The sequence below is a fragment of the Oreochromis niloticus genome, linkage group LG4 (genome assembly GCF_001858045.2).
Source record: "Oreochromis niloticus isolate F11D_XX linkage group LG4, O_niloticus_UMD_NMBU, whole genome shotgun sequence".
Lineage (NCBI taxonomy): Eukaryota > Metazoa > Chordata > Actinopteri > Cichliformes > Cichlidae > Oreochromis > Oreochromis niloticus.
Genome location: NC_031969.2, coordinates 33,502,120 through 33,530,067, shown reverse-complemented (window position 1 = coordinate 33,530,067; position 27,948 = coordinate 33,502,120). Strand labels below are relative to the sequence as shown.

Below are 27,948 nucleotides of genomic sequence, written 5' to 3'. Positions count from 1 at the left end.
GTCTCTATGGACCCCAAAGCGCTTTACACTACATTCAGTCATTCACCCATTCACACACTGGTGATGGCAAGCTTCTAAAATCTAGAAAAGCAGCCAAAATCTAAAATCATTAATGAAAACATCGCCCCCTGGTGTTGAAAATTTCAGCTAAATTTTACAGTCTGATCAAAACAAATCTTAAATATTCATGAAACGATTTAATAGGAAAGGAAACAACACCAAAGCAGCTTTTCTGTTTTTGTTCTTTTATTTCTCCAAAATTATTTTATTACGTTTCTGTACAACTCATTTTTCCAACGCTCCTGAAACACTCGACCTGAACATTTTCACTTCGCCCTCCTTTGACATACACACAGCCTTCATCCTGCTCTGCACACAAACAGCAGTCGATTCTGCCTCCTTCTCTTCATCCTCATTACGCTGACGGCCTCAAACGCTCCTGGGGATTTTTCTCTTTTTTTTTCTGAAAGTTTAAAGCTGCAGGAGGAAATGTGAGGAATCGAACAGAAACATTTTGTTTGCCCTCCACTCTTGAAATCGTTAACTTTGCACTTTCAAACAGAGTGAACCTTCAGTTTTTAAATGTAAAACTGTCCTTGAACACAGCACAGAGCAGTCTGAGAAAATAAAATAAAAACGTAGAAAAAGTGAAAAATGTGGAGCTGAAACGATAAATCGATAAAGATTGAAACTTTTGCTGCTAGACGCTTTTTTCTAGTTCCAAAAGTTTGTTTTATACGATTTTAACTGTAATTCGTTTGTGTTTTTAGGACTTGTGCTGTAATTAAGCACATAAAAACTTTGTTGGAAAGAGAACAATCAGCTGAAGAACGATTAGTGTCATTTTATAATAATATACATTTTAAAGAGATTTCCTTTGTGAACATCTTTCCTCTTAAAGGAGACGAGATATTTTAAAATCCTGGAGAAGCTCCAACATGACAATCTAACTTTGTCCCAAAAAAATTACTTATCAATAAATTTCCAATCACACTGTTCGATTGACCGGTTTCAGCTCCTAATATAAAGACGACACATTTAAAAAGCATTTTAAACGTTTTGTTGACCAGAACATGAAAACATCTCTGTAACTGTCGCTGAGGACAGCAAACATGAACACGTCCTATAAATTGTGACCACGTGACAATACACAGAAATCCTGCAGTCAGTAAACTGCTCATGGCTGTAAACGTAGATGAAGATCTGGATTCTTCCTCGGTCTGCAGCTTTAATTGGCAAAATAACACTTGAGGAATGGTTAGCATTTCACAATAAATGCTATTTAAAAAAAAACAAAGTTGGCAAAATGAAGTTTGTTTTTTTTGAGGGAGGAGGAGGAGGAGCACTGCGCCCACCCCGCCCCGCCCCACCAAACATCTTCCTCAGCGCAGCGTCTCGTGTCTTTAAAGTCCAGCACGTCCCGCGGACAGTTTTCCACTGAGCGCGGCGTTAAGTTTGTCCCTTCCTGCTTGCACTCATCGTCCCGTCAACATTTGCACAAAATGAAGGAAAACGAAAAAAAGCCAAGAAATTTTTGTTTTTCCTCAAAAGTCCACCTGAACATTCGTCTCCTTTCAGTGCAAATGAGGTAGACGTGACAAAAAGATGATCTTCTACCCATTCGGACTGTGCAAAATGAAACAGAGGTGTTTGTCTGGAAAACACACAGAGTGGAATTCCCGTACGGAGCCCCAAAGATGCCAATATTCACCTTAAACGCAAATAATTTAAAGTTTATCCCAACAAACTTGAAACTTATTATAAATCTTAAAATTTAACTGATTAACACCAAATGGGTTTTTTGTTTAGAAAAAAAAAATTGAATGACTGAAAGGTTGTTTTAACAGAAGTCTCTTTTTAGCTCTCATGTAATTTAAACGTTTTTAAAATCTCAAATATAAAAACCAATAAATACACAAATGTATAAAATTAAAAAGGGTGCCAAGACAAAGGATGACAGAGGTGAGCTGCTGATGTCTGGTTAATTAATGGGTTCAGTTACTTTGGGGAAAAAGCCATGAAGAAAAAAAAAAATAAAAATGTTAAAGTGGTTTTACTCTAAATTTTAAATAAAATTATAATTACAGCTCTGAGGTCCACTGCCAGCTCAAAACACACAAAACTGGAATTCTTTAGGGAATAAATGTGAATTTTTATTTAAAAAACTAAAAAATATAAAATAAAATATTCTTAGAGTGTTAGTCTGCCATTAGTTATTAAAGAATGTATTGATAATAGGTTGACGTTTTAAAACCTGCTTATACTAATAAATACTATTAATTTTTTTAAAAAGCCTAATATTGGACACCTTTGGGCTTCCGTATTTGGAGGTGTTCTTGCAGATGTTACAGTGTTTTTGGGAAAGTTTTTCGCACCATAAAGACTGCGATGTGTAAAACAAAAAAATGATAAAGTTATGGCACCAAAACGTAGTGAAAGATCCGGAAATATGTCCATACGTCACGTGATAATACTGGCTCAAAACAAAACAAACAAACAAACAAACAAAGAAGAAATGAAACCAAGACAAAAAACCCTGCAGCCCTGCCCAGAACTGGAGACTCCCACCCTGAGACCTCGACAGGAATGCTGGGAAAGGTAGTCCTTTTTGTCCTCCTTAGAAACGTGAATATTTTTTATAACTCTATCACAGTAACATTGCGCTTATTCCCCACCTAGTGGTCAAAATTGGCAATCCACATTTAAAAATTAGCGTACAACATAAATATTCCAGCTGCAGTAGAGGTAATAATAATGATGGCGTCTATTCGTCTACAAATCAGGTCACGTGACAAAATAATCATCATTATTACTCTAACACAGCCTCAGAGTTATTAGTGCTTCTATGTACAAGTCAAGAGTTTTGGACAGTGAACAATCGTCAGTTTACCTGCTACCTGTACACAGGTATCTTACATCTATAAGCTTTTATATAAATAGGTAGTGTGCATGTTTATTCATACAAACGCCGCCTGTACACGAGCTCCATGCACCGCACTACTCTGTGACGCACATGTACACCTTATCTACAGATGCAGAGTGTGGAGGGAGGAAGGGGGGGTCAGGTGGAGGTGTGGGGTTAGCTGTCGGCGCACACACACACACACACACGCGCACACACACACACACACTTTCAGTTCTAAAACTCTGCGGCGGCGTCACTTTGAAGGAACGAGTCGCCCGACGTCGAGCTCTCAGATTAAGCACAGGGAGGAGCCCCGGTTAGCCTAGCTTAGCATTACAACAGGAGAATGACAGCAGGTAAACACACCTTTAAGTTAAGTTACCTGCAGACTAAACGCGCAAAGACACCATTTAAAGAATTCCACCTGAAGCTAAATCTTGCGTGAGGTGCTGAGAGTAAGAACGTGGCACGGATCATTTGCCAGTTTGGGAATTGTGCGAAGCTGAAAGAGAAACGTAAACTTTCTTCTTCATGAAACTTGTTTTACGTTTTTCTGTTGTAGTGAAAACGCCAGAAATCGCTTTATGGCATCCTCCATTTTGATTCGAGGCGTGTCTTGAGCAGCAGCATCATCCACAGGCAGCTGACTCTCCTCCTGATGCCTGCTGGAGTTATCGTTCAGAAACAGGCGCCATCCTAATTCAGCACGCATCAGCAGACGTTAACGATGCCGGAAACTAAAATAAAATGTGCTCTTTCAGTCTGACCACTCACAGCGCCCCCTGCTGGCCAGTAGATCATTCCCGTACGATGGGATCAACAGGAAGTAGAACATCTGCCTCAAAGACGAGTGTAAACGTCACTACGCAGAAATCTCGTAAACTTGGTTGTTTGAACAAAAGAAAAACAAAGATGGAGGGGCTTCCTGTAGCGAGCGCGCTGACACCGAGGCGACTCGCGGCGACATGGGTGTGTTCCTTTAAGTGGCTCGGAGGGCAGTGGTAGGTTTGTGTCAGGTCAACAGAAAGACGGCAGTGTTTGTTTTTATTGTCGTGTACAGAATCTTAGCACTACAAATAAAAGTTGATTTTACGAAATCGGTCGCCGCCTGTACACCACGCCTTCAAACCCCGCCCCCGCCCTGAATGTATGAAACACTTAGGAACCAGAAACGGCGTCTACAGTTCAGCTATGTACATAGTTACAGTGGTTTATAAAGCACCGCGAGCCGAGTGGAAGCTCCACAGCCGTCGCTCTGTCTCGGTCGACGTGTTGGCGTCGCGGTAGCTGGACGTGTTGTTGACTGATCGCTGCTCCCGTGCAGCTGTAGTGACTGCGTATAAAGGGCACGTTCAAAATTGACTTTTTAAAACTTGTGACGAGTTTTTTTTAGGATCAGAGCGCTGAAGACCGAAACGGCGTCTCAAAATGGCGCCGTTCTGCTTCTGTGTCCCCTGAGAGAAGCAGGACGGCGCCCCCGGACGAAGAACAGCGCCGGCTTCACGAGTAGGAGAGGTGAGAGCCATTGGAGATGTGCGAGGTGACCGACGTGCTCCGGGTCAGCCCGCTGTCGCTCCCCCGCCACCAGGCCCCCGGAGGCTGTCCGCCTCAGCGGCTGAGGGCTGTTCCTGAGCGCCATCAGGCTGGGGCCCCTGACACTCAGACCGCCGCCACTGTAGCCGCCCTGTGAGGAAGAGGACGAGGAGGTGGAGGAGGGAGGGGAGGAGGTGGAGAGGGCGATGGGAGGCGGCGGAGGTGGCGGAGGCAGGAGGGCCAGGGACTGGGAGGAGGCGTGGGAGGAGAGGTGGTGGCCCTGGGAATGATGGGCGTAGTGGCCGCCTCCTCCCACCCATTCCCTGGAGCGCTCCCGCTCCCTGGAGTCGCGCTCGTGGGCGTCGCGGTAGAGCTGCGGTGTGCTCTGGTGGTGTTGGTAGTGCTGGGGGAGGTAGTGCTGCTGGTGATGGGAGGAGGAGGAGTGGCCCCGGCTCTTGCTCATCTCGCCGTCCCTGCCGAGGCCGTGGGACGAGGCGATGGACTCGGCGCGGCTGAAGCCTCCGCCGCCGTGATTCTGGCTGCGCCAGGATGGAGTCGTCACCGAGTTCTGCACGCTGTGGCTCCAATGGCTGCCGGAGCGCGGGACGGGCCGCGACGGCCAGCCGCCGGAGCCCGAGGACGGGCTGGGGGTCGGGTAGCCCTGGTTGAAAGCCTCAGCCGGGATGCCGGTCAGCGCCATGTTGCTGAAGCCCAGACGCATGCTCTCCGAGTCGAAGGCCTCGATCTCGTGGGCCTGGCGCTCGAGCAGCGTCCGGATTCGCTCGGAGCGCTCGTTCTGCAGAGTCAGCATCTCCTCCTCGATCTGTCGGACAGAAAAGCGGCGGTTAGCTCGACCGGTACGCAGGCGGCGCGCTGTGACGCGCTTCGACTGTCAGAGTGAAGTCGGCCTCACCCTCTGCTCCAGCAGCGCCCGGCGGATCGACACCCTCTGCTCCAGGTCCTTCACCTCGCGCTCGTGCTGCGTGTCCGTGTGGATCTTGATCTTGCTCTGGTAGGCGTTCAGCAGCTCGAGCTCCTGCTGCAGCTGCATGCGGAGGACCTGATACTCGGCCTCCTGCGTCTCATCCAGCCGCAGCTGTGGGATCGAAACAGAGCCTCAGTATCAGCAACAAAGTCAACCAGGTGAAAAACAAGTGTTTGTGCTGCATGTGTGCACGTTTTTCTTTTATTTCTTTTATTTTTATTTTAGAAAATGAAAATCATTCAGCTGAAAACTACAGACAGGAACTGATTCTTCATCCTGAAGATGAAGGTTTCAGTCTTTCAGGCGATCTAACAGAAAATTCAGCCGCTTTCAACTGTAAGTATCAGCTGATGTCCACATGTGAGTCACATGTATCGGTGCACACTGACCAAAAACTTTAGTCACCTCTGTTAAAAATAAAAATTAGGCCAAAATCAAAGGTGTGACTTTTATGATGAGCTAAACGAGCTTGTTAATAAAGTCAAAGATATTAAATAATAAGTTCAGCCCTGAAATATTACTTAATGCCTTCATGTTTACATATATTTAAATTAATAAATATATTTGGACTTCTCTAATCTAAAGCTGCTCTGACTTGAGATATTTTTGGCTGAAAGAAATTAAATTTAAACTCAGCAGTTTTTAATCAGTCGTTTAGGAATATGTTAAGTGAATAACATTCGTTCAGGATTTAATAAACATGGCCGTTTCTCCTCAGTCGGTTTATTTCCTTTAAACCGAGCTGAGCTGTAGCGCTCAGGGCTCTGTACTACGAAGCAAGTTCAACATATCCAGGATATTCTACTCCAATCTGGTGTCCTTTAAATCTGGCAAGCTGGGTCAACCCAGGTTTAACAGTCCAGCTGTGAGCACGTTCACATGGGAGAGGCGGGGTTTGCAGCATGTGACCAATCAGAAACATGGACAGCTGATCGTTCAAAGGAAGAAAAAAGGGGGGAAAAAATCAGGTGGTTAAACAGAGTGAAGGTAAGCGCTGCTGCAGGGGTAGCAGGGGGGGGGCTCTGCAGGAAAGTGGAAGAGCTGCTGTATTAGTAAAGTTCATCTGAAGCATGGCGATGACAGCTCTGTCACTGTGTGATTTCACACTGATCTCTGACCTCAAACTCCCTAAAGCAGGTTAGATCTGCCGCTCAAGTTGCCATGGCAATGTAAGAAGAGAAAAGCCTCTGTGTATACCCAGGCTGATAAGCCAGGGTTCATCCTGAAGTTACCTGGATAAGCCCAAATCCTGCCTTGTAGTACAGGCCTCTGGTTCTAAGGTGCAGGTTTTCAGGTGTGCTGGTGCTGAAGTGTGGGAAGTTGTCAGGTGTGCGGGGTTTCAGGTGTGGGTGGTTGTCAGGTGTGCAGGTGCACGGAGGTTTCCTTGCCTTACTCACAGCCTGAGAGGACAGCATTTCGTTGATGGAGTGGTCGTACTGCTCGGCCAGGATGGCCAGCTTACGTGTTTGCTCCTCTTTGAGGCGTTTGAGGACGGCCTTGTGGTCGGACTTTGGAGTGCTCTCCAGCAGGTGGTTCCTCAGAGCTTTGTACTGACGGGTCTGGATCTTGCAGGTCTCCTGGAACTGACGCTTGACCTGCAGCTCTTTGGACTGAAACAGAAGGAAACGTGTCAAATGTCCACGGGTTAGAAGCAGCAGTAAAATGAGACAAACCCCACACTGGTTCATGTAAACCGTTCTTGTGCAAATAAAAACATTACTGCTCAGAAGAATCCTCGTAAAGAGGTCAAAGTATCTGCCACATTCTTCCCCTTTTCCCCCAAAGTTCTGCTGATATTGGAAACCTTATGTAGTTTGACTAAATATTTCCACTTCAAGTCATGGCAGTATGTGGGCGGAGCCTATTCCAGTCGTCACAGTGACTAACACGTGACGTCACATGATCTAAACGTGTCAGCAGGTTGCAAAAAAGTTGTACAAATTTTTCTTCATAGTTTCATTTTTGAGATGTACTGATTTTTATAAACTGCAGTAAATGAAAATAAAAATTATTGTTGACAATTTGCCAAAAAACTGCATCAAAATTAAGCCTCCCAGAAACGATACAGACATGCACAAAGTCAAACAGGACTTTCAACAGCACCAGTAAACCTTTGAAAGGCCCTGTAGGGAAATAATTACATTTCCCATGAAAAGTGACGTCCCTTCCAATCGTCGCAGGTAATGCGATAGTTCGCGCTGATGTACGAAGTGCCACGAACAGCTGATCGGATCGGCAAACCGTGTTTGTGGATTATAAGGTTTCTATTGTTGCAAGCGCTTTTTACACAATTTTTGCAAAAAGCCATATGTGGAAGGAAACTTGCGACCTGGGACATGCTGAGTGCATGTTATGAATGCAAGTACAACTCCTCCAGTTTCACATGCAAAAAATATTATTGCGCCAGTTTCTGTGGTTGCAATTCTACTGGGATTTAAAAATAGTTTTGCAAATCTGAGCGTGCCCGCTCCGATGGGCTTCAAAGGGTTTTAAGAAACGTGGCAAACCCGCGTGGGACACATTCAGGACGTCGGGCTGAACTGTTACTGCACACGTAAAACATCTGGACAACTCGTGCTTCAGGGATCTTTCTCCAGGACAGCCTGGAGGTGGTGCTGTAATCCTCCCGAGGTACCTTGAGGCTCTTGGGCTGCTGCCGGACCTCCATGGCGTGCTTCTGCCGAAGCTCCTGCTCGCGCCGCTTGTTGTACTCCATCTGATTGGTCAGCTCGGTCTGGTGCTGCGTTCGGATCAGCTCGGCCCGGGTGCGCTGCATCGTACCCAGCTGCCTGAACTCGAGCTCCTGGGTGGACTCGTGGTGCCGCAGCAGCATGGCGCACTCCAGGTCCTTCTGGGTCTGCTTCTTATTCAGCTCCTAAAGGATGGAGAACGGCGGGAATCATAACGGATAACAGCCGGAGAGAGCAGAGCAAAAACCTTCGAGCGGTACAAACGCAGCTGGTGTCCCACCTCTCTGAGCAGGTCCTGCTCCAGGTTGTGGCGAGCCAGCAGCATCTTCCTCTTGTACTGGCGGCACTGCAGCTCGTAGTACTGCCGCTGCCGCCGCAGCAGGCTGGCCTCCTCCTCTGCCTGCATCTGCTGCAGACACTCCTTCTGACGGACCAGCCACTCCTGCTTCTCCCGCTTCGGAGTCGACTGGTTCTCGCTCAGCTCCTGTTCAGAGTTCAGAGTTTAAGTCAGGTCAGCACTGTGATCTCTTTATTTCATCACCAGAGTCAGCTCATTTATTGTTAGTATCACAGATCGCTTCTGCTGCTTTATTCTGAAAATCCAGATGCAGTCAGATGCCAGCTGTAACTCAGCTGTGCTGCCTTTTATTTTTCATATCATGCTTTTTGTTGAGCGACTCTATTTTAAACATGGAAACAGCTTCATGTTTCAGCTCCAACAGGAATTTCTCCGTTTGTGGGAGAGATCGTTTCATTTCAAACGCTGATGCTGCAGAGGCTGTTTGGTTTTTCTGTTTCACAGAAACCTTTAATTTACAGCCCGTCTGCACGAACGGCTCCTTTAAGAGCAGCTACGTTTGGTTCACTCTGCACGGCACGCGCAGCTGCGCTGACTGTGGATGAACTCGCTCGGACCTCTTTCAGCTGCTCCTTGCGCTGGCGGTACTGGCGTTTCTGCGAGTCCAGTAAACTGGTGAGTTCCTTCTTCTGCTGGCCCAGGATGTGCTGCTGGAACTTCTTCTCCTCCGCCAGAGCAGCTTTCGTCTGCACGGGCACAGAAACAGGATCCTTACATTAATAAACGAACTGATATTTCACATTAAGACAGATAAAAACCTTTTAATTTATGATCTATGAAATGATGCAAAAACTTAATTTAAGGAATTCCTGTTAAAAACACTGAAATCAGATTTTTCTTTTGGACTCAGAATTCATCAATGAAAAAAACCCTACGAAAGATTATCACAGTAAAAACTGCACCTCCTTCTCCAGGATGGCCTGGTGCTTCTTGCCCAGCTTGTCGGCCTCGGTGGAGAACGTGTTCCTCTGGTTCTCCAGCTCTTTGTCCAGCTTCAGCTGATGCTCGTCCATCTCCGCCTTCAGCTTGTTTTCCAGGCTCATCAGCTGCTTCTGGTGCTGCCGCCTCATGCGTTTGTAGCCGGACATCTGCTCACGCAGCGCCGAGCCCTGCTCGTGCTCCTGGATCTGACGGGTCACCTGGAGGACGGCGGGCAGAGGGACACGACAGCGGCGAGGTTTAAGGACCGCAGCGCTCAGCAGGTCGGCTCGAGTATCAGAAAAATGATCATTTTTAATGTAATCTTGATTAATTCACATGATTATTCACAACAAATGCGATGCACGTGTGAAAACATGAGCCTGTTTTTACTGAGAACTTTAAATACTGTTAAAGACTAACAGGGAAGAAAGGTGGAGGTGGTGGAGACAAAAGGCTGCCTGTTAGTCCATCGCTCTGTCTGCATCTCTGAGTGCAGACGGTGCCAAAAAGACCGGTCACTACTGTCTGTGGACCAACTCCAGCCTGAGGTCATTTTACTCCACTACAGCTCCATTCATAGATATCTGTGGAACCTCCACCTCTGCCTGTGACGGATCTTACCAAAGACGCTGTGCGGATGGTGGCAAAGTGGTCACGGTTTCGATAGAAGGCTCGCCGGCGTCCAGCTGAAGGAGCCTGAGGCTGATCCATCTCCGGCTGGTACGGATCGTCGTAGATGTTGTCCTGACCCTGAGGAGGAGGAGGAAGAAGAAGGATCAGGATGGAGAATCCAGAGGAGGCGAGCTGGATGTCAGATGAGCTTTAAGCCAAGCGCTTACCGTGGGTCGGTGGATAATGGAACTGTTGGAGGTGACCGTGTGCTCGCCCTCCTGCATCATGGCCATCTCGTTGCTGCTGTCGTCGGAGGCGTCGGCGAGGCTGTTGACCGAGCTGCTCTGAGAGCTGGCTGAGATGGACATACTGGGAACAGACTGGGAGCTCTCCATGCTGTTAACGGTGCCCGTTTGCAGCAGGTACGGCTCCACCTCCTGAAACACACAAAATTAAATCTTAAATTTTTCACACATGAATCCTCATCAGGATTCTCTCGCAGCCCGATCACATGACAAGACCTGAAACTGACACGGAGGGGGCGACAGCTCAGACGGCCCGGCTTCGGCTTTCTCACTGTTTTTGTGCACTTTCCCACAAACTCAGAGTCAGGTTTCCAGTAACATTCCCAAAGCTGTACAGGTGTGTCAGAACTGAGAGCCCAGCTTAAAGCCAGTCAGAGGAAAATGTTCTACAGTTAGTTCCCTCCTTTTTTGGTATTTCAATGCAAAAAAAGAAAAAGGAAATCCAAGTCTCCTGATCCGTGCTCCTTCCTCACCTCCTCCTCCTCGCCTCCCTCGGTGACGGGGCCGTTCTGTTGGGTTTCCTGGAACAGGATCTTCTTCATCTTGCGGTACTGCAGGTTGTCGAGCTCCCTCACCGCGTCTTTGGTGCGTGCGATCAGGTCCATGACGACGGTCAGCGGGCGCTCGTGGCACAAGAAGCGATGCTGTGGGAGGAGGAAACGGCAGGTGAACACACAGCAGGACGGGTTTAAAAAAAACAAACACGATAAACTGCCCTGGATAAATAACACTCACATTGAGAAGCACGTCCGAGGTAGGCCGGTCCTGGGGAATCTTCTGTAGGCAAGAGTCGACGAAACTGCGGAAGGAATCGGACCTGAAAACAAAAACGCATCATCAGGTCACTGCAGTGTCTCCAAAACGGCGGGATACACGGCGCCACAGGTCACAGGAAAACATGAAGGCTGCTCACCAGTGATTGGACTGCAGGACGGGGCTTTCATTCTGAGCGATGTGGTATAAGGCACTCATAGCATTCATGTTGAACAGGGGGGGTTTCCTCTCCGCTGCAGAAGAACGACAGTTAGCATCACAGAGCCCCAGGCTCACACTTTAAGACCACAGACAGCAGCTCATACCCAGCTCTATGCAGGTGATGCCCAGGGACCAGACGTCCACCTTCCCGTCGTACTGGCCCTCGTCCATGGCCAAGATCACCTCCGGAGCCATCCTGGAGAAGACAGAGAGAGAACGGGCCCAGTCATCCGCTGGTGCGCTGCACAACGTGCAACAACCAAAACGTGTTTCAGCTAAATCAAAATAGAAGCTGGACTAAGAGAAAAAACTCAAATATTGTCCACTTCATAACTTATTTTATTATTTCAGATTAAAACTGAACATCAGGGTTCATACGCCTTTTTCAGGGTCAAATTCAAGCACTTTTTAAGCACTTTCAAGGTCCCTTTTCAAGCTTTTCCAGCACATAAAGTGTTTGTGCTGATAACATCATGTACAGTCAGACAGGCATGGAGAACAGCACTGACTGGGAGGCTTTGAATAGATCACATAGTTCAATTCAACATATAAGACTTTAAGAATGCACAAGCATCTACTTAAAATCTGTTTATTTAATCTATCATCTATGATATTATGTACAATTCCAATGTATTTTGTTCATCTCCCTTAAATAAACAGGCAGCCTTAAAGTATGAAATATTCATATACAAACACACATATAAATGTGTGTACTGTCTGAGTGGCTGATTGTGCCCCACAGGCCTCAGTGTGAGCTTGAAGACATTTATAATGTTTAAGTAGTTTAATGTGTCGGTGCTGACCATAAACACATTTTGAATGAAAGCCGGGGAACTTTGGTAGCACAGAAACAAGTGGCTATTCTTTGTGACCACATGGATCACTCATATCACCATTATTTCACCCAAAGGCACCAAGTTAATACTTAAAAAATTTAAAATACGAGTAGAAATAAGTGATATTTTTGACTGTAAAAACCACAAACATGTTTAACGAAACATTTTCATAACTTGAAATGCAAATAGAAATTGTACATTTAAAAAAAAATATGCACAAGGACAAAGTTACATGGTACTATTTACCTAAAAATGCAGCCAAGGCTCAGACGTATTTTATAAAACCATTTCAAACTATTTACAGAACAATCAGGTGTGCTGCATCAAATAAGAAGGCACACAAATTATTTATGCAACTCCAAAAAATAGTTTGTATCCACTATAAGACAGATGAGAACAGCACAGGGATAAACCTGCAGGTCTGACAGCAGGTGTGTCGCTCAGCGTTTACACTGCAACCTGCCTTTGGTGGCTTTAAGGCAGCAACTGTGACGTTCACTAGTAGAACTGACACACAAACCACAACGACGACACCACCACACACTAAGTACACAAGGCAACACACTAACTTGAGACTCCAAACACTGTAAACGTCACAAATCTACCACGTATCAAAACTCGCTCTCTCTTTCTTTCTTCCTAAACAACCAAATGCCACATGTTGCCATATCATTTTTTGATTGGTCGACATGGTACATTTTTCCGCCAATAGGGAAGGAGTATTTTTTCTTTTTCTTTTTTTCACTCCCAAGCGGAGAGTGTTTGCTAGCGCTGTCCGTAGAAAACGCCGTTTTTACTGTTTCAGAAACAAACATTGTGTGTATTTTTTAATCATAACTCTGGTTTTACGTGACCTATCAACACAATTTAAAAACTGGTATATAGCTGAAAGTCCGCACTTTCGCCCCAAGTTAAAACTGAGACATCTGACCCGTCGACCCCAGACGGTTAATCAGAAAGCCTTAAGTTAGCTAGTTATGTAACGGGCTAATGTTTAAAGCTTTCACTTAAGTAACTCATATTACTGCTAAGTAATGTTAGCTAAGGTCACAGCATATTCCATAAATCTCCATGCCATGACTAACTGTATAATAGCGCTGCTGTATTGCATCACACTCAGTGCATTTCAATCATTTCTCCAGTGAGTTTGATAGCTAGCAAAATAATCATAATTTTAAAAAACAGCATGTGTAACGTACGCGTACTGGGAAACTATTTACTAGGACTCACCTATCATGCGACTGGAGAACGCAAACTCTGCCATTGTTGTTTTCCATCAAACACTCATTAAAACAGCAACCTACAGGTATGTTAGCGCACTCATCCCCGACTGTTAGGGGGAGGGGCGGGGTCACACGTTGAAACAGACAGAGGTGCGAGGCAGCCCAGGCGGGAAATTTTGCTCTTTTTTTTTTTCTTTTGTTTTTGCATTTTGAGACTCATTTTATTTCTCTATCTGATAAGAAAACTACTCAATCAGACAGTTATTTGTGGTAAATGAAATACAGTTACATTTTCAAGCACTTTTAAGCACCACATCTGAAATTCAAGCACTTTTCAAACCTTGAAAAGACGACATTAGAATTCAAACATTTTCAAGGATTTCAAGGACCCGTACGAACCCTGGAACATGTGCAAACAAATAAAGCTACACTGAAACGATCAAACAAACCGTTTAATAAACCTGAACAGCTGGTAAAGTAAAATCTCAGAGGGCAGCGCTGATGATGCTGAAGACTCCTGAATCCGACCTTTCAGCTAATATGAGGCTAATTTTGCTTTTGAAAAGAGCGAGTTTAAACATATCCTCGGTACAAATTCAAGAAGCTTTCTAATGTAAACGAAGGAAATCTCATCTGTGGTCCGGTGCCATGCACGCTCTGATTGGTGGTTGGTGTTGTCTGTTAAAAATATTGAACGAGCACAGTCGACTTTGTTTTGGTTCTGGATAAATGCTCACCAGTATGGCGTCCCCACGAAGGAGTTGGCCGGAGACACGATGGAGGCGGAGCCAAAGTCCCCCAGTTTGACCTGACCCGGCTCCGTCAGCAGGATGTTTCCTGCCTTCACGTCCCTGCAGGAGAGAGGAGAGTGTGACCCCTGCTGGTGGTGGGCTCTAACTGCATCTACGCCACACGTCTGTGTGTTTGCAGGTCTTGTTGGTTTAAAGGAGCTGATGGACAAACAGATCTTACCTGTGAATCATATTGTGAGAGTGAAGATATGCCAATCCCTGCAGTGCACCATGGGTAATAGCAGCTATTTCTACTTCCTGAAGTGGCTTTTTGTGAACTGCAAGGAGAAAGTTTATTAATCAGAAAAACCAGACAAACGAGAAGAACGAATAAAAATGGGTGAAGTGTGCGTAGCACTGCACGAACCTTCGAGGAGGTCCGAGGCCGAGCCGAGGCAATACTCCATCACCAGCTGAGGAGGAAACAACAGCGATTACACATCACCAGTGAAGGAGCTCACACAGCCGACCTTTAACATGATGAACTCCTCCACCTCTACGTGTCACAGCTCAGCTGAGACCGCTTCAACCAACGGAAACTTCGCCATTTTGATGTTTTTCCACTGTGAGGTGATGTCACTGAATAACAGTTCAGTTACTAAACACTTATTCCTTATAAAATGACATTTTATTTCCTATAATAACCAACAAGAGACACAGACTAAGGGGAATTTAGAGTTACCACTTACCCTAACCCCACTAACTGCATGTCTTTGGACTGTGGGAAGAAGCCGCTGAACCCGGCGAGAACCCACGCAATCATTGGTAGAGCATGCAAACTCTACAAAGACCCCGGCCTGATGGAGGAGTTGAACTCAGGACCTTCTTGCTGTGAGGCAACAGTGCTAACCACTGTGCTCCCCCTAGGTTAAAACACTTCCCCATTAAACACACGTTACAGGACGTACCCATGCCGTGTGCTCCTTCAGGTAGCAGCCCAGGTACTCGATGGTGTTGGGGTGGCGAAGCTTCTGCAGGAACTTCACCTCTTTGATGATGTCCTGCCATTTCTGCACAGCAACAGAAAAACACTCAGCTCTTCTTTCTGAAGTGTCTCACAGCACATTTTAAAAGATTTTGTCAAGTAAAGAAGTTTGAAACAACTTAAATCTGTAAAATTATTTTTCTGGCACACAAAATCACAAAATTAGCTGCTTAACATCAGTGCGACTGTTTCCTATCAGAGCACGAGCAGACGAGGGCAGGCAGATCTTCAAATCTATGATCGTTGCGCTCATTACCTCGTTGGTCTGCTTGCCGCTGTACGACATCTTCTTGATGGCCACCACTTCATTGTTGCGCACATCACGGGCCTGTTGGACGACACAAACACAATTTATCAGCACTCAGTACACTTCAGTTCTCCTGTTTCAGGAATCGAACCTGCGACCTGAGAGCCTACCCTCACAGGCATGCAACCACCGAGACGGTGCTGGTGAGCAGCCAGTTCTTACTGTCGAACTACACCAGAGGGTGGAGTAATCTCTGTGGGAGAAAAGTAATGGCTTTGGGCCCAGGAATGTTACGCCGCCGTGGTGACAGGTAGTTGGCATGGCGCCGCGCTTTACTTTGATGGAAATGAGTGGAACCGGTTCTAGATCGGGGACTGTGTCAGGGTGTGTGAGCGACCGGTTTGGCACCTGCCTCTGACAAACCGTCAGCTAAATAATTTCATAGGATTTATTTAAAAATGTTTCTAATGAGCAACATTTAAAAAGAGAATATATATATATAAATAATTAATACTTAATCACGAATGAATTAAAATCAAACTGAACCAGTGAACAGGGAAAGATTTCTCTCAGACGGTGGGATAATAAAAGGTTTAGATCCGACCTCCTGACCTTACTGTGAAAGGAATAGCTTCTTACTCCAGTCTTTAGACTCTGTTAATTCACCTCCTACCAGACTCTCTGGAAGGAGGTGGAGACTGCAGTAAGTAAACTGTGCCCACTTCATGGTTATTTTTAAAGTAATGTTTGGTTTAGGACACAATAGAGTAACCTTTCTTCCTCTTCCTGTTTATTTAAGCTTCTAGATAACTGTGTCATGTTTTGATTTCACCTCTGACAGAATTCATCAGAACAGAAAAGGAAAGTGTTTTCTTTGTGCTCGTCTTCGTTTGCATTTAAAACCGGTGTGGAAATGTGATCTGGTGCACAGGAAATGCGCTCTCTGGAGAAACCGGGTTTGTCTAATCCCCCGTCCTGATTCCAAACGCTCCTTCACTTCTCGTCTGCTTTGTGTTCAGGAAAAATCAGCTTACTGTGAAAGCCGACAGTAACCGTGTCACGCGCGTGTAAATGACACGACTCGCTTTGTTACAGGATTTCAATTTTAGAATAACATTTTAAAGACACGAGGAAAAAAAAATATTGAGGTTTTACTTCTGTAACTGAGTCTCCTCCAGCATCAGTCACCGTAATCTCACACGTAGGACTTTGCTCCATTTGCTCGGCACAATTAGTCTGTTGGAAAAACGTTTCTTTACATCAGTTTTCCTTTCCTCTTTTTCCCCTCGGACTCGGCGTGCAGGTTAATTTTAGGACCACTCGGTGGAGCCAAACGATCGACGAGCCCCGCTCGGTGAGGCGAGAACAGAGCTGGACACAATGATCCATTAGTCATCCAAACTACATGATTTATTTTTGAATCACATACTCGATGTTCTCAGAGCTGTTCAAAGTGTTGGATCCTGAGTCCTGAGCGAGGATGCTGCTTACAGGCGCCAGATGAAGTCATTCTGCATTCTCACAGTACTGATAAGACCCTGTGATGCAACAGCATCACCTCTGCTGTCAAGCATCCCTCAAATGAGCATTAAAATACACAAACATTTCCATCCTTGGACTCCCAATACAGCAGCTTTGCATGATTTACTGTTCACAATAATCCTCCTTTATCTTATGCTGAGCCTTGGAGCAGCCCATCAGTTCATCCTGTGACACAAGCTGTTGCGACCCCATGAACTTTAAAACACCCTCCTGAATGACCTCCTCTGTTTAAACAGGAGGTTTAAACAGGAGCTTGGGGGTGACGTGTGACGCAGCACACTAAAAGCCGGACAAACACCCCGCTGTGGCCAAGCAACGATCAAACCAATAATAACTGTTGGGTATCGTCACCGTCTGCTAACATTTCTCTAAACTACGGCTGAAAAATGTTGTTTATCGAATGGTTTCTGATGCATAACCTGCAAATAAACAGCGTGCCATTCCACGGCCAGCAAACGTCTCAGCAGGTTTTTCATGAACAAACAAAAATAAACTTTTTTACCGTTAGCTGTGGCGATAATGCTGCGTGGTCGAGCAACAGTTTCTTACAAAGTGCAGCTTGTAATCAATTATTGTTCATATATATACTGCTGATAGTGTTTTTCATCAATATCAAGTTTTCACAAAACCTTTATTGTTATTATTTATTTCACTGCTTAAAAATTGTGACTACTAATTAGAAACCTTTAGTTCCCGTCTCCCTCAGTTTAAGGCAGCTTTCTTTTGATCGGCAGCTCTTCATAAGCTGAAGGTCTGAACAGTAAGTGGGCGGGGCTTCTGTGCCCGGGATGGTCACATATAGGGTTTTCACTCTGACCTCACACAGGCCCAAAAGAATTTTAAAAACAGCCTGAGCGTCGTCTCTCAGGGATTACTGTACACGCTGCCCTCGTTACTTCAACACCAACATCCACCGCTGGAACAGGAGACACGACAGGAAACGCAGACACTTGGAACTGTTGTGAGCGACAGTTTTAGAGACGCTGAGGGGCGCAGCGTGTGAAACGTTCTTTTTTATCTGATGCAAATTGCTGCGCAGCGTCTATTCCTGCAGCTCTTCTCTAATGGCCTTTCAAGGCTCCTCTGAAACTCAGACATGCAGTGTGGAGGTGTGAGTCTACCACTCAGCCTCAAGAATATTTTACAGGTGAAATGAGATGCAGAGCCGCGGCGCACACACTCGTCATGTTCCCACTGTTTTCTAATAAGCTGGGGGACATTTTCAGATTCACACTCTCTTTATTAATGACAGATAAGAGTGATTTTAAAGAGAAACCCACACAGATTCACACAGTGGACAGCTCGGGCCTCAGCGAGTACATCCAAGAGAGACACTCGGACAACAATCCAAACTATTTGATTTGGTTTAAGATAATCCCAGCGTGCAGAACACCGTGCTGCTGTATGTCTGCACCTAAACCAACACGTGCAGATGCAAGCTTCACGTCTGCTCTGGTCCCATACTTCTAAACAGGTTTACACCCATCAGTCACCGACTGCTGGAAAAACGTGATGATTCTCCGTCTAGCCGCAGAGCTTCCTTGTACTAAGAATAGCTTCAAGAACATTTTCTAAGAATTTCCCCTTAAAGTCAGAAGTAAATCCCGGCAGAGATAAAACTTTTTCATAAAGCAGCTCAGCCTTTAAAAGAGCTCTGAAGGTGAAGTGTTTGAAGCAGAGAGGAGCAGTTAAGAGGTTTAGGCGTTTCTTAAGGACAGGAGGACATGGTGGAAAGCCAACGTGGAGCGCTACAGGAGTGCACGGGAATGATGCTCGTTCACGTTTCAGAGGCTCTGATCATTGCTACAATATGACGTTCAAAAGAGCCACTTAACTCGTACACGTCTTTGGTCTACATGTAAGAAAACATCAGAGGATTTGTTATTAAAAAAGCCAAAAATTATGTAATATGAAGGCGATATGAGCAGAGAGCACAAACATGCTGAGAGATTGTCACTGAACCTACACGGCCAGATTCAAAAACTAATGTGTATACGTATGTCTGTGCTTTTATTTTGTTAAATACGAACACAATGATAGCAGACGTGCTGCCATGTGTTTGACAGACCGAGAGGATCAGTGTGTTTATTTGGTCGTTCAATGAAAGGCTTCAGTTAGTTAAGAGTCTGGAGAAAAACATTGGGATCACATTTGCAGTTTGGTCTTGTTATACAAACAAAACACTCGATTTTAGGAAAAATTTGTGGGTTTTTTGTTTGTTTGTATTACTTGAAAACTAAAGTGTCCTCCAATGAAACAACAGTGGCCCACAGCTCATTTAAGTTTGAGAGCCCTGCTCTGGAGGCCCACACCTTTATTTTGGTGGGTACTGTAGTTATGAAGGTACAGAGCTCTAACAAGCTGTGGACTGAAGTAAATCCAGGAGCAGACAGGATCGGGCACATGTGCCTTTAACTTTCTCTGAGGGATCATTTAACATCATTATCATTTAACAGCCAAATTAACTGGCTTCACCTGATGTCTTTGTTTTAAACTCACAACTGGAGAGAAAGAAGCTGCTCACGCTGAACAACACTGAAGACAGAGAGTGAGTCTGTTACAGACACGGTCAAAAGCGGACAGACTTCTACTCACAAAGTACACCGCTCCAAAGCTCCCGTGGCCGATTTCCCGGAGGTCGGTGAACAGCTTCTCCGGGTCATCTTTGCAGAACAGATCAGCCACCTCGGGGTCCTTCAGATTGCCCGCCCGCGCATTCGAGGGCATGGCCAGGGCCTGGAGGATGGAGAGAGGAGCTCAGGTCAGTGCTGCAGACTGAAATCAAAGTGAAAACATGGAGGTCAGAGGTCAAAGCTCTTTTTTTGTTAACTGGGGTTTTAGTCATAATCAAATTTTCTCAGATTTTCCACTGGAGGGAAATAAATCTTTAAACATGATCTGTGGATGTGATGCTTTATGAGTTTAAATCATTCTGACCTCTGTTCACAGACATTTACAGGTTTTCAAAGTATCAATGTACTGGAAAACTTCAAAGTGGATCAAAGTTTTCCTATATCTTGGCCGCCCCTTTGACTAAGAGCCCGGGTGCCTGTGTTGCTTCTGAAGCATATGATTTGCCCTTTCCCACTTCGGCTGGGCTGAAAACCATCGAATTAATGTGCTAAACATCCTGGAAAATGCATTCCTGCACTCTTGTAAAGTGACCCACTTCCAGTATTCCCTCACAGAGACTCCATCAGCTTCCCTGATGTTCCCAGTCTGTGCTGCACATCGATAACACTGCGTATTGCACCAGGAATGTCACGACTGGCTGCCGTTCACGTTACCGTTCACAGTTAACGTGGGATCTGCACTTCAGCCGTCTATCTGGGAACCAGCTGACAAGTCGAGGCTTGCGGAGCGTTCCAGGGAAAACTGGGCTGTTTCACCGTGGGAGTGCCAAATACAAATAATGCAGGTGAGAGAGTGACATGGACTCATGTGGGGGAGACAAAATGGCAGCTGCTTTTTCACAAAGTGCTCTTCACCATGAATGGGCTTCAATGACAAACTGTTCGGCTCAGATTGCTTTAGTGACGGCAGCAGCGTGACGTGAAAGGCCGACAGCTTCCTAAGTAAGAACGTGCACTCGTCCTTCAAATCCACTCACCGAGTCCGAGCAGTCACGTTCAGCCTCTGTCTTCTCGTCTCTACGACAACAGCGCTGCCGAAAAACATCAGAGGAGATGCACTCGTACGAAAACTGAGTGAAAACTAACGACGGCGACGATAACCAGCCAGGCGCTTCGGTGCAGACGCTTCAAATGTTAGGCTGTCCAAAAGGGATCAGGTGCTCATTTGCTGCACTCTCGATATGAACAGTGCCGTGTTCACTGTCTCCTGCTGATACACATCTTTAGAGCTCCTGCAGACAGGTATGCACAAGCTCCTCCCTCAGCAGGTGAAAAAATTCACATACACAACAATGAACAACGCTTTGAGGAATTTTAAGATTTCTTTTTTCAAAATCATCAACAATAACCTGATAATACAGACAGCGACGCGCCCGATACCTGCAGCTCCATCTACTGTGGTGACCCCTCCCACCTCCTCCATGGGAAACAAGAGAGCAGCCGTAAGTCGGCGGTCCTTCCCGCGTGTAACGTTAACACAGCGTTAATTTAACAGGATAAAAACTGAAGCTTTCAGCCATGAAAGTACAGAGCTCGGGTCAGCAGCACGGCCTGAAAATACTTCAACACATTAATTCTATTCAGCTTTATTTACACAGCACCAAATCACAAGGACAGTAACTCTGTCACACGTGCGCTACCATTATGTTACCATGCACTGTCGTACTGTCAGACAACTATTAAACAGTCCAGTCACTGAAGTTTTTTTTTTTTTGTACATTTTTAACCCTGTGGTATTAGAAGTAGTACACAGTATTACGCATAGTTGTGAGTACCTAGTACTCTAGTACTGTAATAACTATACGCAGTGCCTGATAAGTCCAGAGAAATGAGACGGCACACCGAATCCTTTGATTTTTACTCCAGACACGATCTTCCCATCCTCACTTTTCAGTCTCCATAATATACGATGTGCGCTCCTGCGTCACATGACACGTTTGTTTACGTCTGTTCTTCTTCGTTTCATTTCTCTGAGGCGTTTGAGGCTCCTTCTAAGATCCATTTACGCTGCCGGCGTTGCCTCGGCCACCGTGGTTGTTCCCTTTGTGTTGCTGGTTTGGAGAGGACGGGCTCCTCTGCCCGAGAGGCGGGGCTCACGCTTGGAGCACGTTTGTAAAGTTTCTTTTACTTTACACATAACTGCCACTTCCCTTAGCCTGCCGGCATGTCCGAGCCCTGCCTCAACTTTAAGTCACTGCATCAGTGTGCATTATTAACTGTAACGGAGAAACTCTGCACGTGTGCTTGTCGCCAACGAAGACGAAGTAGGTCACAGTCATGGTGCTGCAGCTTCAGCAGAGAGGATTGTGATGTTTATCTAACGCACTACTGTCCAACCACAGCTCTGAATATGTGACTCTGATGGGCCTCACATTTAGTCAACAACCAGAAAACAACCTGATAATTAAAAGATGTGATTAATCGTTAAAAATACACATTAATATTTGTATGAAGTTATAACCTTAGTCCCTAAGCTCAGTTTGGACCGATTTCTTCCTTCCCATTTAAATAATTCATAAACAGGTCATAAGCGAAGCCTTTACCATGTTTCAATGCAGACATAATGAAATGCAGATGTTTTAGCTTCTTGGCACAAATTTCTCCATCAAATTTTCCAACTCTGCTCAAAGAAAAAAAAAAAACAACAACCTTAAACTATTTATAGCTGCAAGAACTGACAAATGAAGGGAACACCTCATCAGTGATTCAAATCTGCACTCCGCCATGAAAATGGGTCTGAGGGAGGAACAGAATCATGACATACATTTAATGAAATGCCTGGCACGTGTTTTGGCTGCTGTATGTGGAGATCAGAGCGTACGACTTTGCTGTTACGCTCCGACTCAAATCCAACACCAATTTAAATAAATCCCAAAAAATCCAAAGAGAGAGGCCGAATCATCAGAGCGGTGGATGTAATCTGAGGCTGCACACTGAGCCGTGTTTATTGACAAACCAAACGTCCTTCTGTAATGGGGTTAATGTGGCGCTCATCCTCTGAGCGTCAGCTGCAGCCCCAAGAAGAGTCGCCAGCGTAACCAGGCCTCTGAACGCCGGCCTCAGGATCCCCATTTAACACTACGCCCGCTCTGTGCCCGAGGTGGAGACAGATTCCCACCAACCTGCCCCCCTGACCTGAAAGCGCTTCTAAACACAGTAAAGCGATTTACAATTATGTATGGCGTGGCGCTCGATAGCCTGCAGCTACAGTCAGAAGAAACACCACCCATCTGAAAATATGACAGCAGAGAGGGGAAAGCAGCACCTTAATTTGCCTAAAATTCCACCGTGGTATCGAGCTAGAGACCTTTATCATGTCAGTCACCCTTCACTCTGCAGCTTACAGCATATCTGAACGCCTTTTAAAAGCATTAAATTAGAATTTCAAAGACCTAAACTGAAGACTGAGTCCCCTTCAACACTACAACAACTGCACAATGGTTTTAAATCCATCTCCACATAAAATCCAACAGTAATCATTACTGCTCTATTCTCTGCTTTACTGTTCAGCGTTACATAAGAAAACAATCACACGTTTAAAATAAAACTTAAATATGTCATTTTAGTCTCTGTTTACTGAACAACTGTAAATGTGTCGGAGCAACGATAGAAGCACTTTTGTAGCATTAGCATTTCAAATTAGACAACATTGATATCAGTAACAGTATCTATGACAATATAGTGTTGTGTCTAAAATGTGTCAGGCGAGCCCGCCCAATAAACCACATACTGGTATTAAAGAATTTAAAAATCCAGTACACTCTGATGAATCCGCCGATATTTGGCTGTGATTTTTGTGAATCTACTGGTTGGAAAACTAAGAAACATTAACAGTAATACCATGGTTTAGAGGGTGTTCATTACTGCGTGTGCATCATTTTATTCACAGGTTAGAGTTTATAGATTCTGGTATTCTTCATTTCTTCTTATTTTTGAGGTTTGTCTTTCTGATGGATTTTATCTCATATTACCTCGGATGTCATCAGGAGAGATATTTAGGGCACCTTCCGATTGCAAAATTATGAAAATGCAAATATGTTCATTTTTGTTTTGCTTTTCTTCCTTTTGTTTTTCATGATTACCGAGCAGGGCGCCAAAAAAGAAAAAAAAAGTGACACTAAATGTGAGAAAAGTGATTCTAAAAACTTCAGATTAACTGAATACGCCTCCACAGATCTGCTGCTACGATGTCGCTCCAGTCGTCTGTTTTGTTTTTATTATTGTCACTCTCATTAACCTGCTCGCTCTCTCTCTCCTCTGATTTATTAGCTTTCAGTGCTGGTTGGCTGCTGAAGGCGGAGCACGGCGGTCACCAGCTAGCGTCTGGGTCCATCATGGCTTGGTGTCCATCAGCACCGACTTTAGAGCTTGTTTTTACATAAGACAAGTTCAGGCTGAGCTGCCAGTTAGCAGCACTGCTGTTTCCAGTTTAGATTTCCAGGACTAGTTTAGGGGAGACGCTCCTAAATCCTTCGACCCACTGTGTCATTTTCTCTTTTTGTTTATTTTAGCTGAGCTAATGTCTCTTTTTATTTCTGTACATCCTTTGTGAGTAAATATTGCCATTATTTAAAGCTTGTTGAATCGCAGCAGTGTTGAGGCATCTCATCTGTTAGGTCCATAAATCTGTATTTAAAAACAATTATGCTTCTTAATTTTGTCCATTTTCCCCCCTTGTGGTAGTGAAATAGGATAATATGGAGTTTGATTTTCTAGTATCCTAACTAGAGCAGGGCGATATGACCAAAAATATTTATCACGATATACATTTGAAAATTTGCGATAACGATATAACTGACGATATAATTGACACTAGACAAAATACTTTACAACTCCACAACTTTATTAGTCCAAAAAAACCCCATCAATGTATTTTCACTTAAACAAGCAGCTGTTTTTTTATGTGCATTAAAGTTATATAAAAATGTAACAGTGCAAATTCCTCGCTGATAGTTTAACCAAAAGGCATTTCCAGTGGAAACTGGCCGACATATCCTCAGCATAACCATGTATAATATCCACAAAACTTAAAAAGAGGTTATCCACACACAATACGGTGATATTATGTTGAAGCACAGTACGTATCACTCCGCGAGGCGCCTGCCTACGATAGCCGTAATGCTCCGACAATCCATCAAGTGGTGCAGGTTCGTAGCTTAGCAAAGTTGTACTAAAATATCTGACAGATTTTCGAGCGCCGTGTACCACATAGAATCGTTTCGAGGTCAGTAAACACAACCAGAATTCATACATAAGGCACGCGGGATTATAAGGGACACTGTCGATTGTAAGAAAAATCAAAGGATTGATTTTAAGTGTGCCGTATTTTCCAAACAACACGGTAATAACGACGGCCCGCTAGCATGCGCTACCAAAAATAGTGCTTTGTTGTGTATCTGACGGACGAAAGCTAAACCAGTTCCACACCACTGACGTTGAACTTTTACAAACCAATTCTGGTTCATCCGTTTCATTTAACGATCCTCTTTCGCCCTTCTCATTCTCCGTCAGCGCCATGCTTTTTTCCGCCATGTGCGTATGAAAACAAAGGCACTGCGCATGCGCGTTTTACCCGTATTCTATCACGATATTTCATTTTCTTATCGTTCCCCAGCATTATACCGGTATTACCGTGAACAGTATGACATGGCCCAGCCCTAATCCTAACAACCCTGAGCATTACTGTATTTTTATTATCACGTTTAATTCAAATTGTTTTGATGTATTCTTACTGTGCTCACAGACCACTTTAAAATGTAATTGGATGTTTCATCATCAACTGTTCAGCTGAATGACATTTTGAGCCTTCTCATTGGCTCATCAGTCACCTGTGAAGCAATAAGCTAAATAAAAGGTGTTAAATACAACGACCGCGTACGTGACAGGGACATTTGAGAAGCAGCTCTCCACAGTGTTGTTCAAATTAGCATCAGACTTGTTTCTGATGGCGGCTGAAGAAGCCAGACTCAGAACGCACAGGAAGAGAACCAGGCCAATTTCCAAAATAAAAGACCTCGTACAGTCTAAATGTTTCTGGTGTGGTCTGAAGATCTGCAGCTGAAGGGATAAAAAGGTGAAAAACCAACACTGCAGACACATACTGTGTGTATTCGCGGGGTAACATGTTCTGTGAGAAACAATTCCACTTTTAGTGATTAAAGTATAGTAGATCCTAACAGCTTCACTTCCTGTTAGTCTGACAAAGACCTAAATAACAAAAAAAAAAAAAAATCCAACTCAAAGACACCAAACCAATCATTCTGAAAAGTTCTGACACATAAATTCTTGTTATTATTTGGAATAAAAATGCAGAGATGCATTTCGTGTCTCACCATCCCTGCCCAGCTCCTGTCGATACCTCTCTCTAATTTCTTTTTTAAAACTTTTCGTATTACTTAAAAACACTTTTGGACCCTTTATTATCTTTTTTAACGTATTTCTGAGGCTGTGCAGACGCCCGACAAAGATGATCACAGTAGAAATAACAGCAGCATTCAAATGGGGTCATGTTGACTCTGTTGCATAAGGCCTTTGTTGTGTTCACGGCTAAGTAAAATTTTATGAAACATCAAACTCAAGCTTTGGGATGCACGATGCTGCGTGTCGAGTCACAAAGGTCGGCCGCCATTATAGTTTGATTTCTCGGGTTCACGGTTAACTGCAGCCGCCTTTTCTGAGGCGAGAAGACATCTCGTGGTTTCTATTTTTGTCCCTGTTCTGCGGAACAGGACCGCTCCCGCAAGCTTGAACATGCAAGACTAGGAAAGCAAGTTTCCTCAACTTCCTACATGGAAAAACAAACTCACACAAGTTCAGTCAAGTTACATTTTTGTTTTTGTTTGGTAATAAAAACAAGAGAAAGGAAAAAGGGAAGCAGAGCCACAGACTGCTCTTTTTAAACAAAGCGTGACGTTAAATGTTGTGTGTCAGTGGTGCTGAATGACCTCGATCACATGGCTGAATTTTAGCTCGGAGCTGCAAACAGTTTTGCATAATTAAAGCCAAGATGTTGCGAGCTTTGCGCAGTCATGTGGAGGCCGATGGCTCATTTTTAGTCAAACATAAGAGGTGTGATCTGAGAGAATATGAGCGTGTGGCCCAAACTTTGCTCCTGCAGGAGCCTAAACACTAAAATGTCCTGAAACTGCACAACCACACGAACATGTAACAGTTACACAAAGTGAAAGCTGAATGCTTTTCCGTGACTTGATGCCAAATCTCCCGAGGCAGGAGGAGGAGAGTTGGGGTCTTTATAACAAACCCAATCTCTCCAATGTTATTTAGGAGGAAATAAGGACACTGAAGATGTGTGGCTTTGATTTTAAGGCTTACATAAGCACTGCATGGAGAGCTGGTCCAAAACGGAAACCTCACATCCATTAAGGTACTTTGATTTGGATACAGAAGCTCCAAAACGGCCTGCACTCCACCCTCACAGATAGCTTATCAGCAGCTTTAGTAAGCAGGTTATTGGCTGTTTGGTTCGGCATTTAAACTCAGATCGTTTCTCTAAAAAACACTGATATACTTTCAATTACACGAACGACTGCTTGGAGACTGCTGGGCCAGATTTAAATGAGAGAAGATAAAAACTGCGTGTCCTAGGTTGGATTTGTTAGGTTTGCTCGTAATTATCTTAACACAACAAATAAACCAAATGCAAAGCAACAGAAAAATATGGGACAAAAACTTAAAACCAACAACTTAAAAAATACCTGCAGGTTTACTGCGCCAAACTCCCAACCTTAACATCTCTCTCTTAACGGCTAAAAAAAAATGTTCACAAATACTTTAGCTACGGTGACATTTTTACTATTTTTCTTTACGTAAATCTTGAAAAAACCACTGGCACAGTAGGGGCCGTCCACTGAGCCCCTGTGGAGCCGCTAACTAACGGTACTCACCGCGGCTTATTGTGGTTCCGCTCTGAACCGAAAAACAACTGTTAGCAGCCGAGCTAACAGTGGACCTCAATCCACATAGCCCGGAATCCCTCTCTGCACACAGTCACCACCACGTTCGGGGCATTTCCATTCAGGTCCCTGCTGATATTCGTGAAGTTAATGCGGGGTTTCCAGATGTCACACACCGGCTCAGACTCGAAGCTCACCTCCGTCCTGCGCTCTTAGCCGCTGCTAACTGGTTAGCTTAGCTTAACTCGGATAACCTGAGAGCTAACGTTAACCGGAGCTGTCCTGCGGGTGTGGCTGCTGTTTCTCCCCGCCGCTACTCCTCCGAGCATACTGTCCAGCTGCACCAACCTTTCTGAAAAACACGCCTAAAAAGCAGCCTGAAAATCCGCGCCCCGTCCCCGGCCGGGCGTGTTTTCTTCCCCCGTTTTTGTTCTTGCTAAACACAAGATGGCACGGGCTGGCGGGGCGGGACTCAGAGCGGTGACCGGAAACTG

At 44.8% G+C, this 27,948-nt stretch overlaps 1 protein-coding gene across 1 annotated transcript; it reads right to left on the bottom strand.

The window, feature by feature from the left end:
- Positions 1–228: 228 nt before the first annotated feature.
- Positions 229–27,948, bottom strand: LOC100700631 (serine/threonine-protein kinase TAO2). The gene is given in 21 exon segments (XM_003442563.5): positions 229–4,484; positions 4,486–5,261; positions 5,352–5,534; positions 6,821–7,033; positions 8,059–8,298; positions 8,394–8,597; positions 9,029–9,157; positions 9,374–9,610; positions 10,014–10,142; positions 10,232–10,441; positions 10,783–10,953; positions 11,045–11,126; positions 11,223–11,316; positions 11,389–11,480; positions 14,081–14,194; positions 14,316–14,412; positions 14,502–14,547; positions 15,043–15,144; positions 15,376–15,447; positions 19,504–19,644; positions 27,446–27,948. Coding segments are annotated over 20 exon segments (3,402 nt in total). The 5' UTR covers positions 19,636–19,644; positions 27,446–27,948; the 3' UTR covers positions 229–4,405.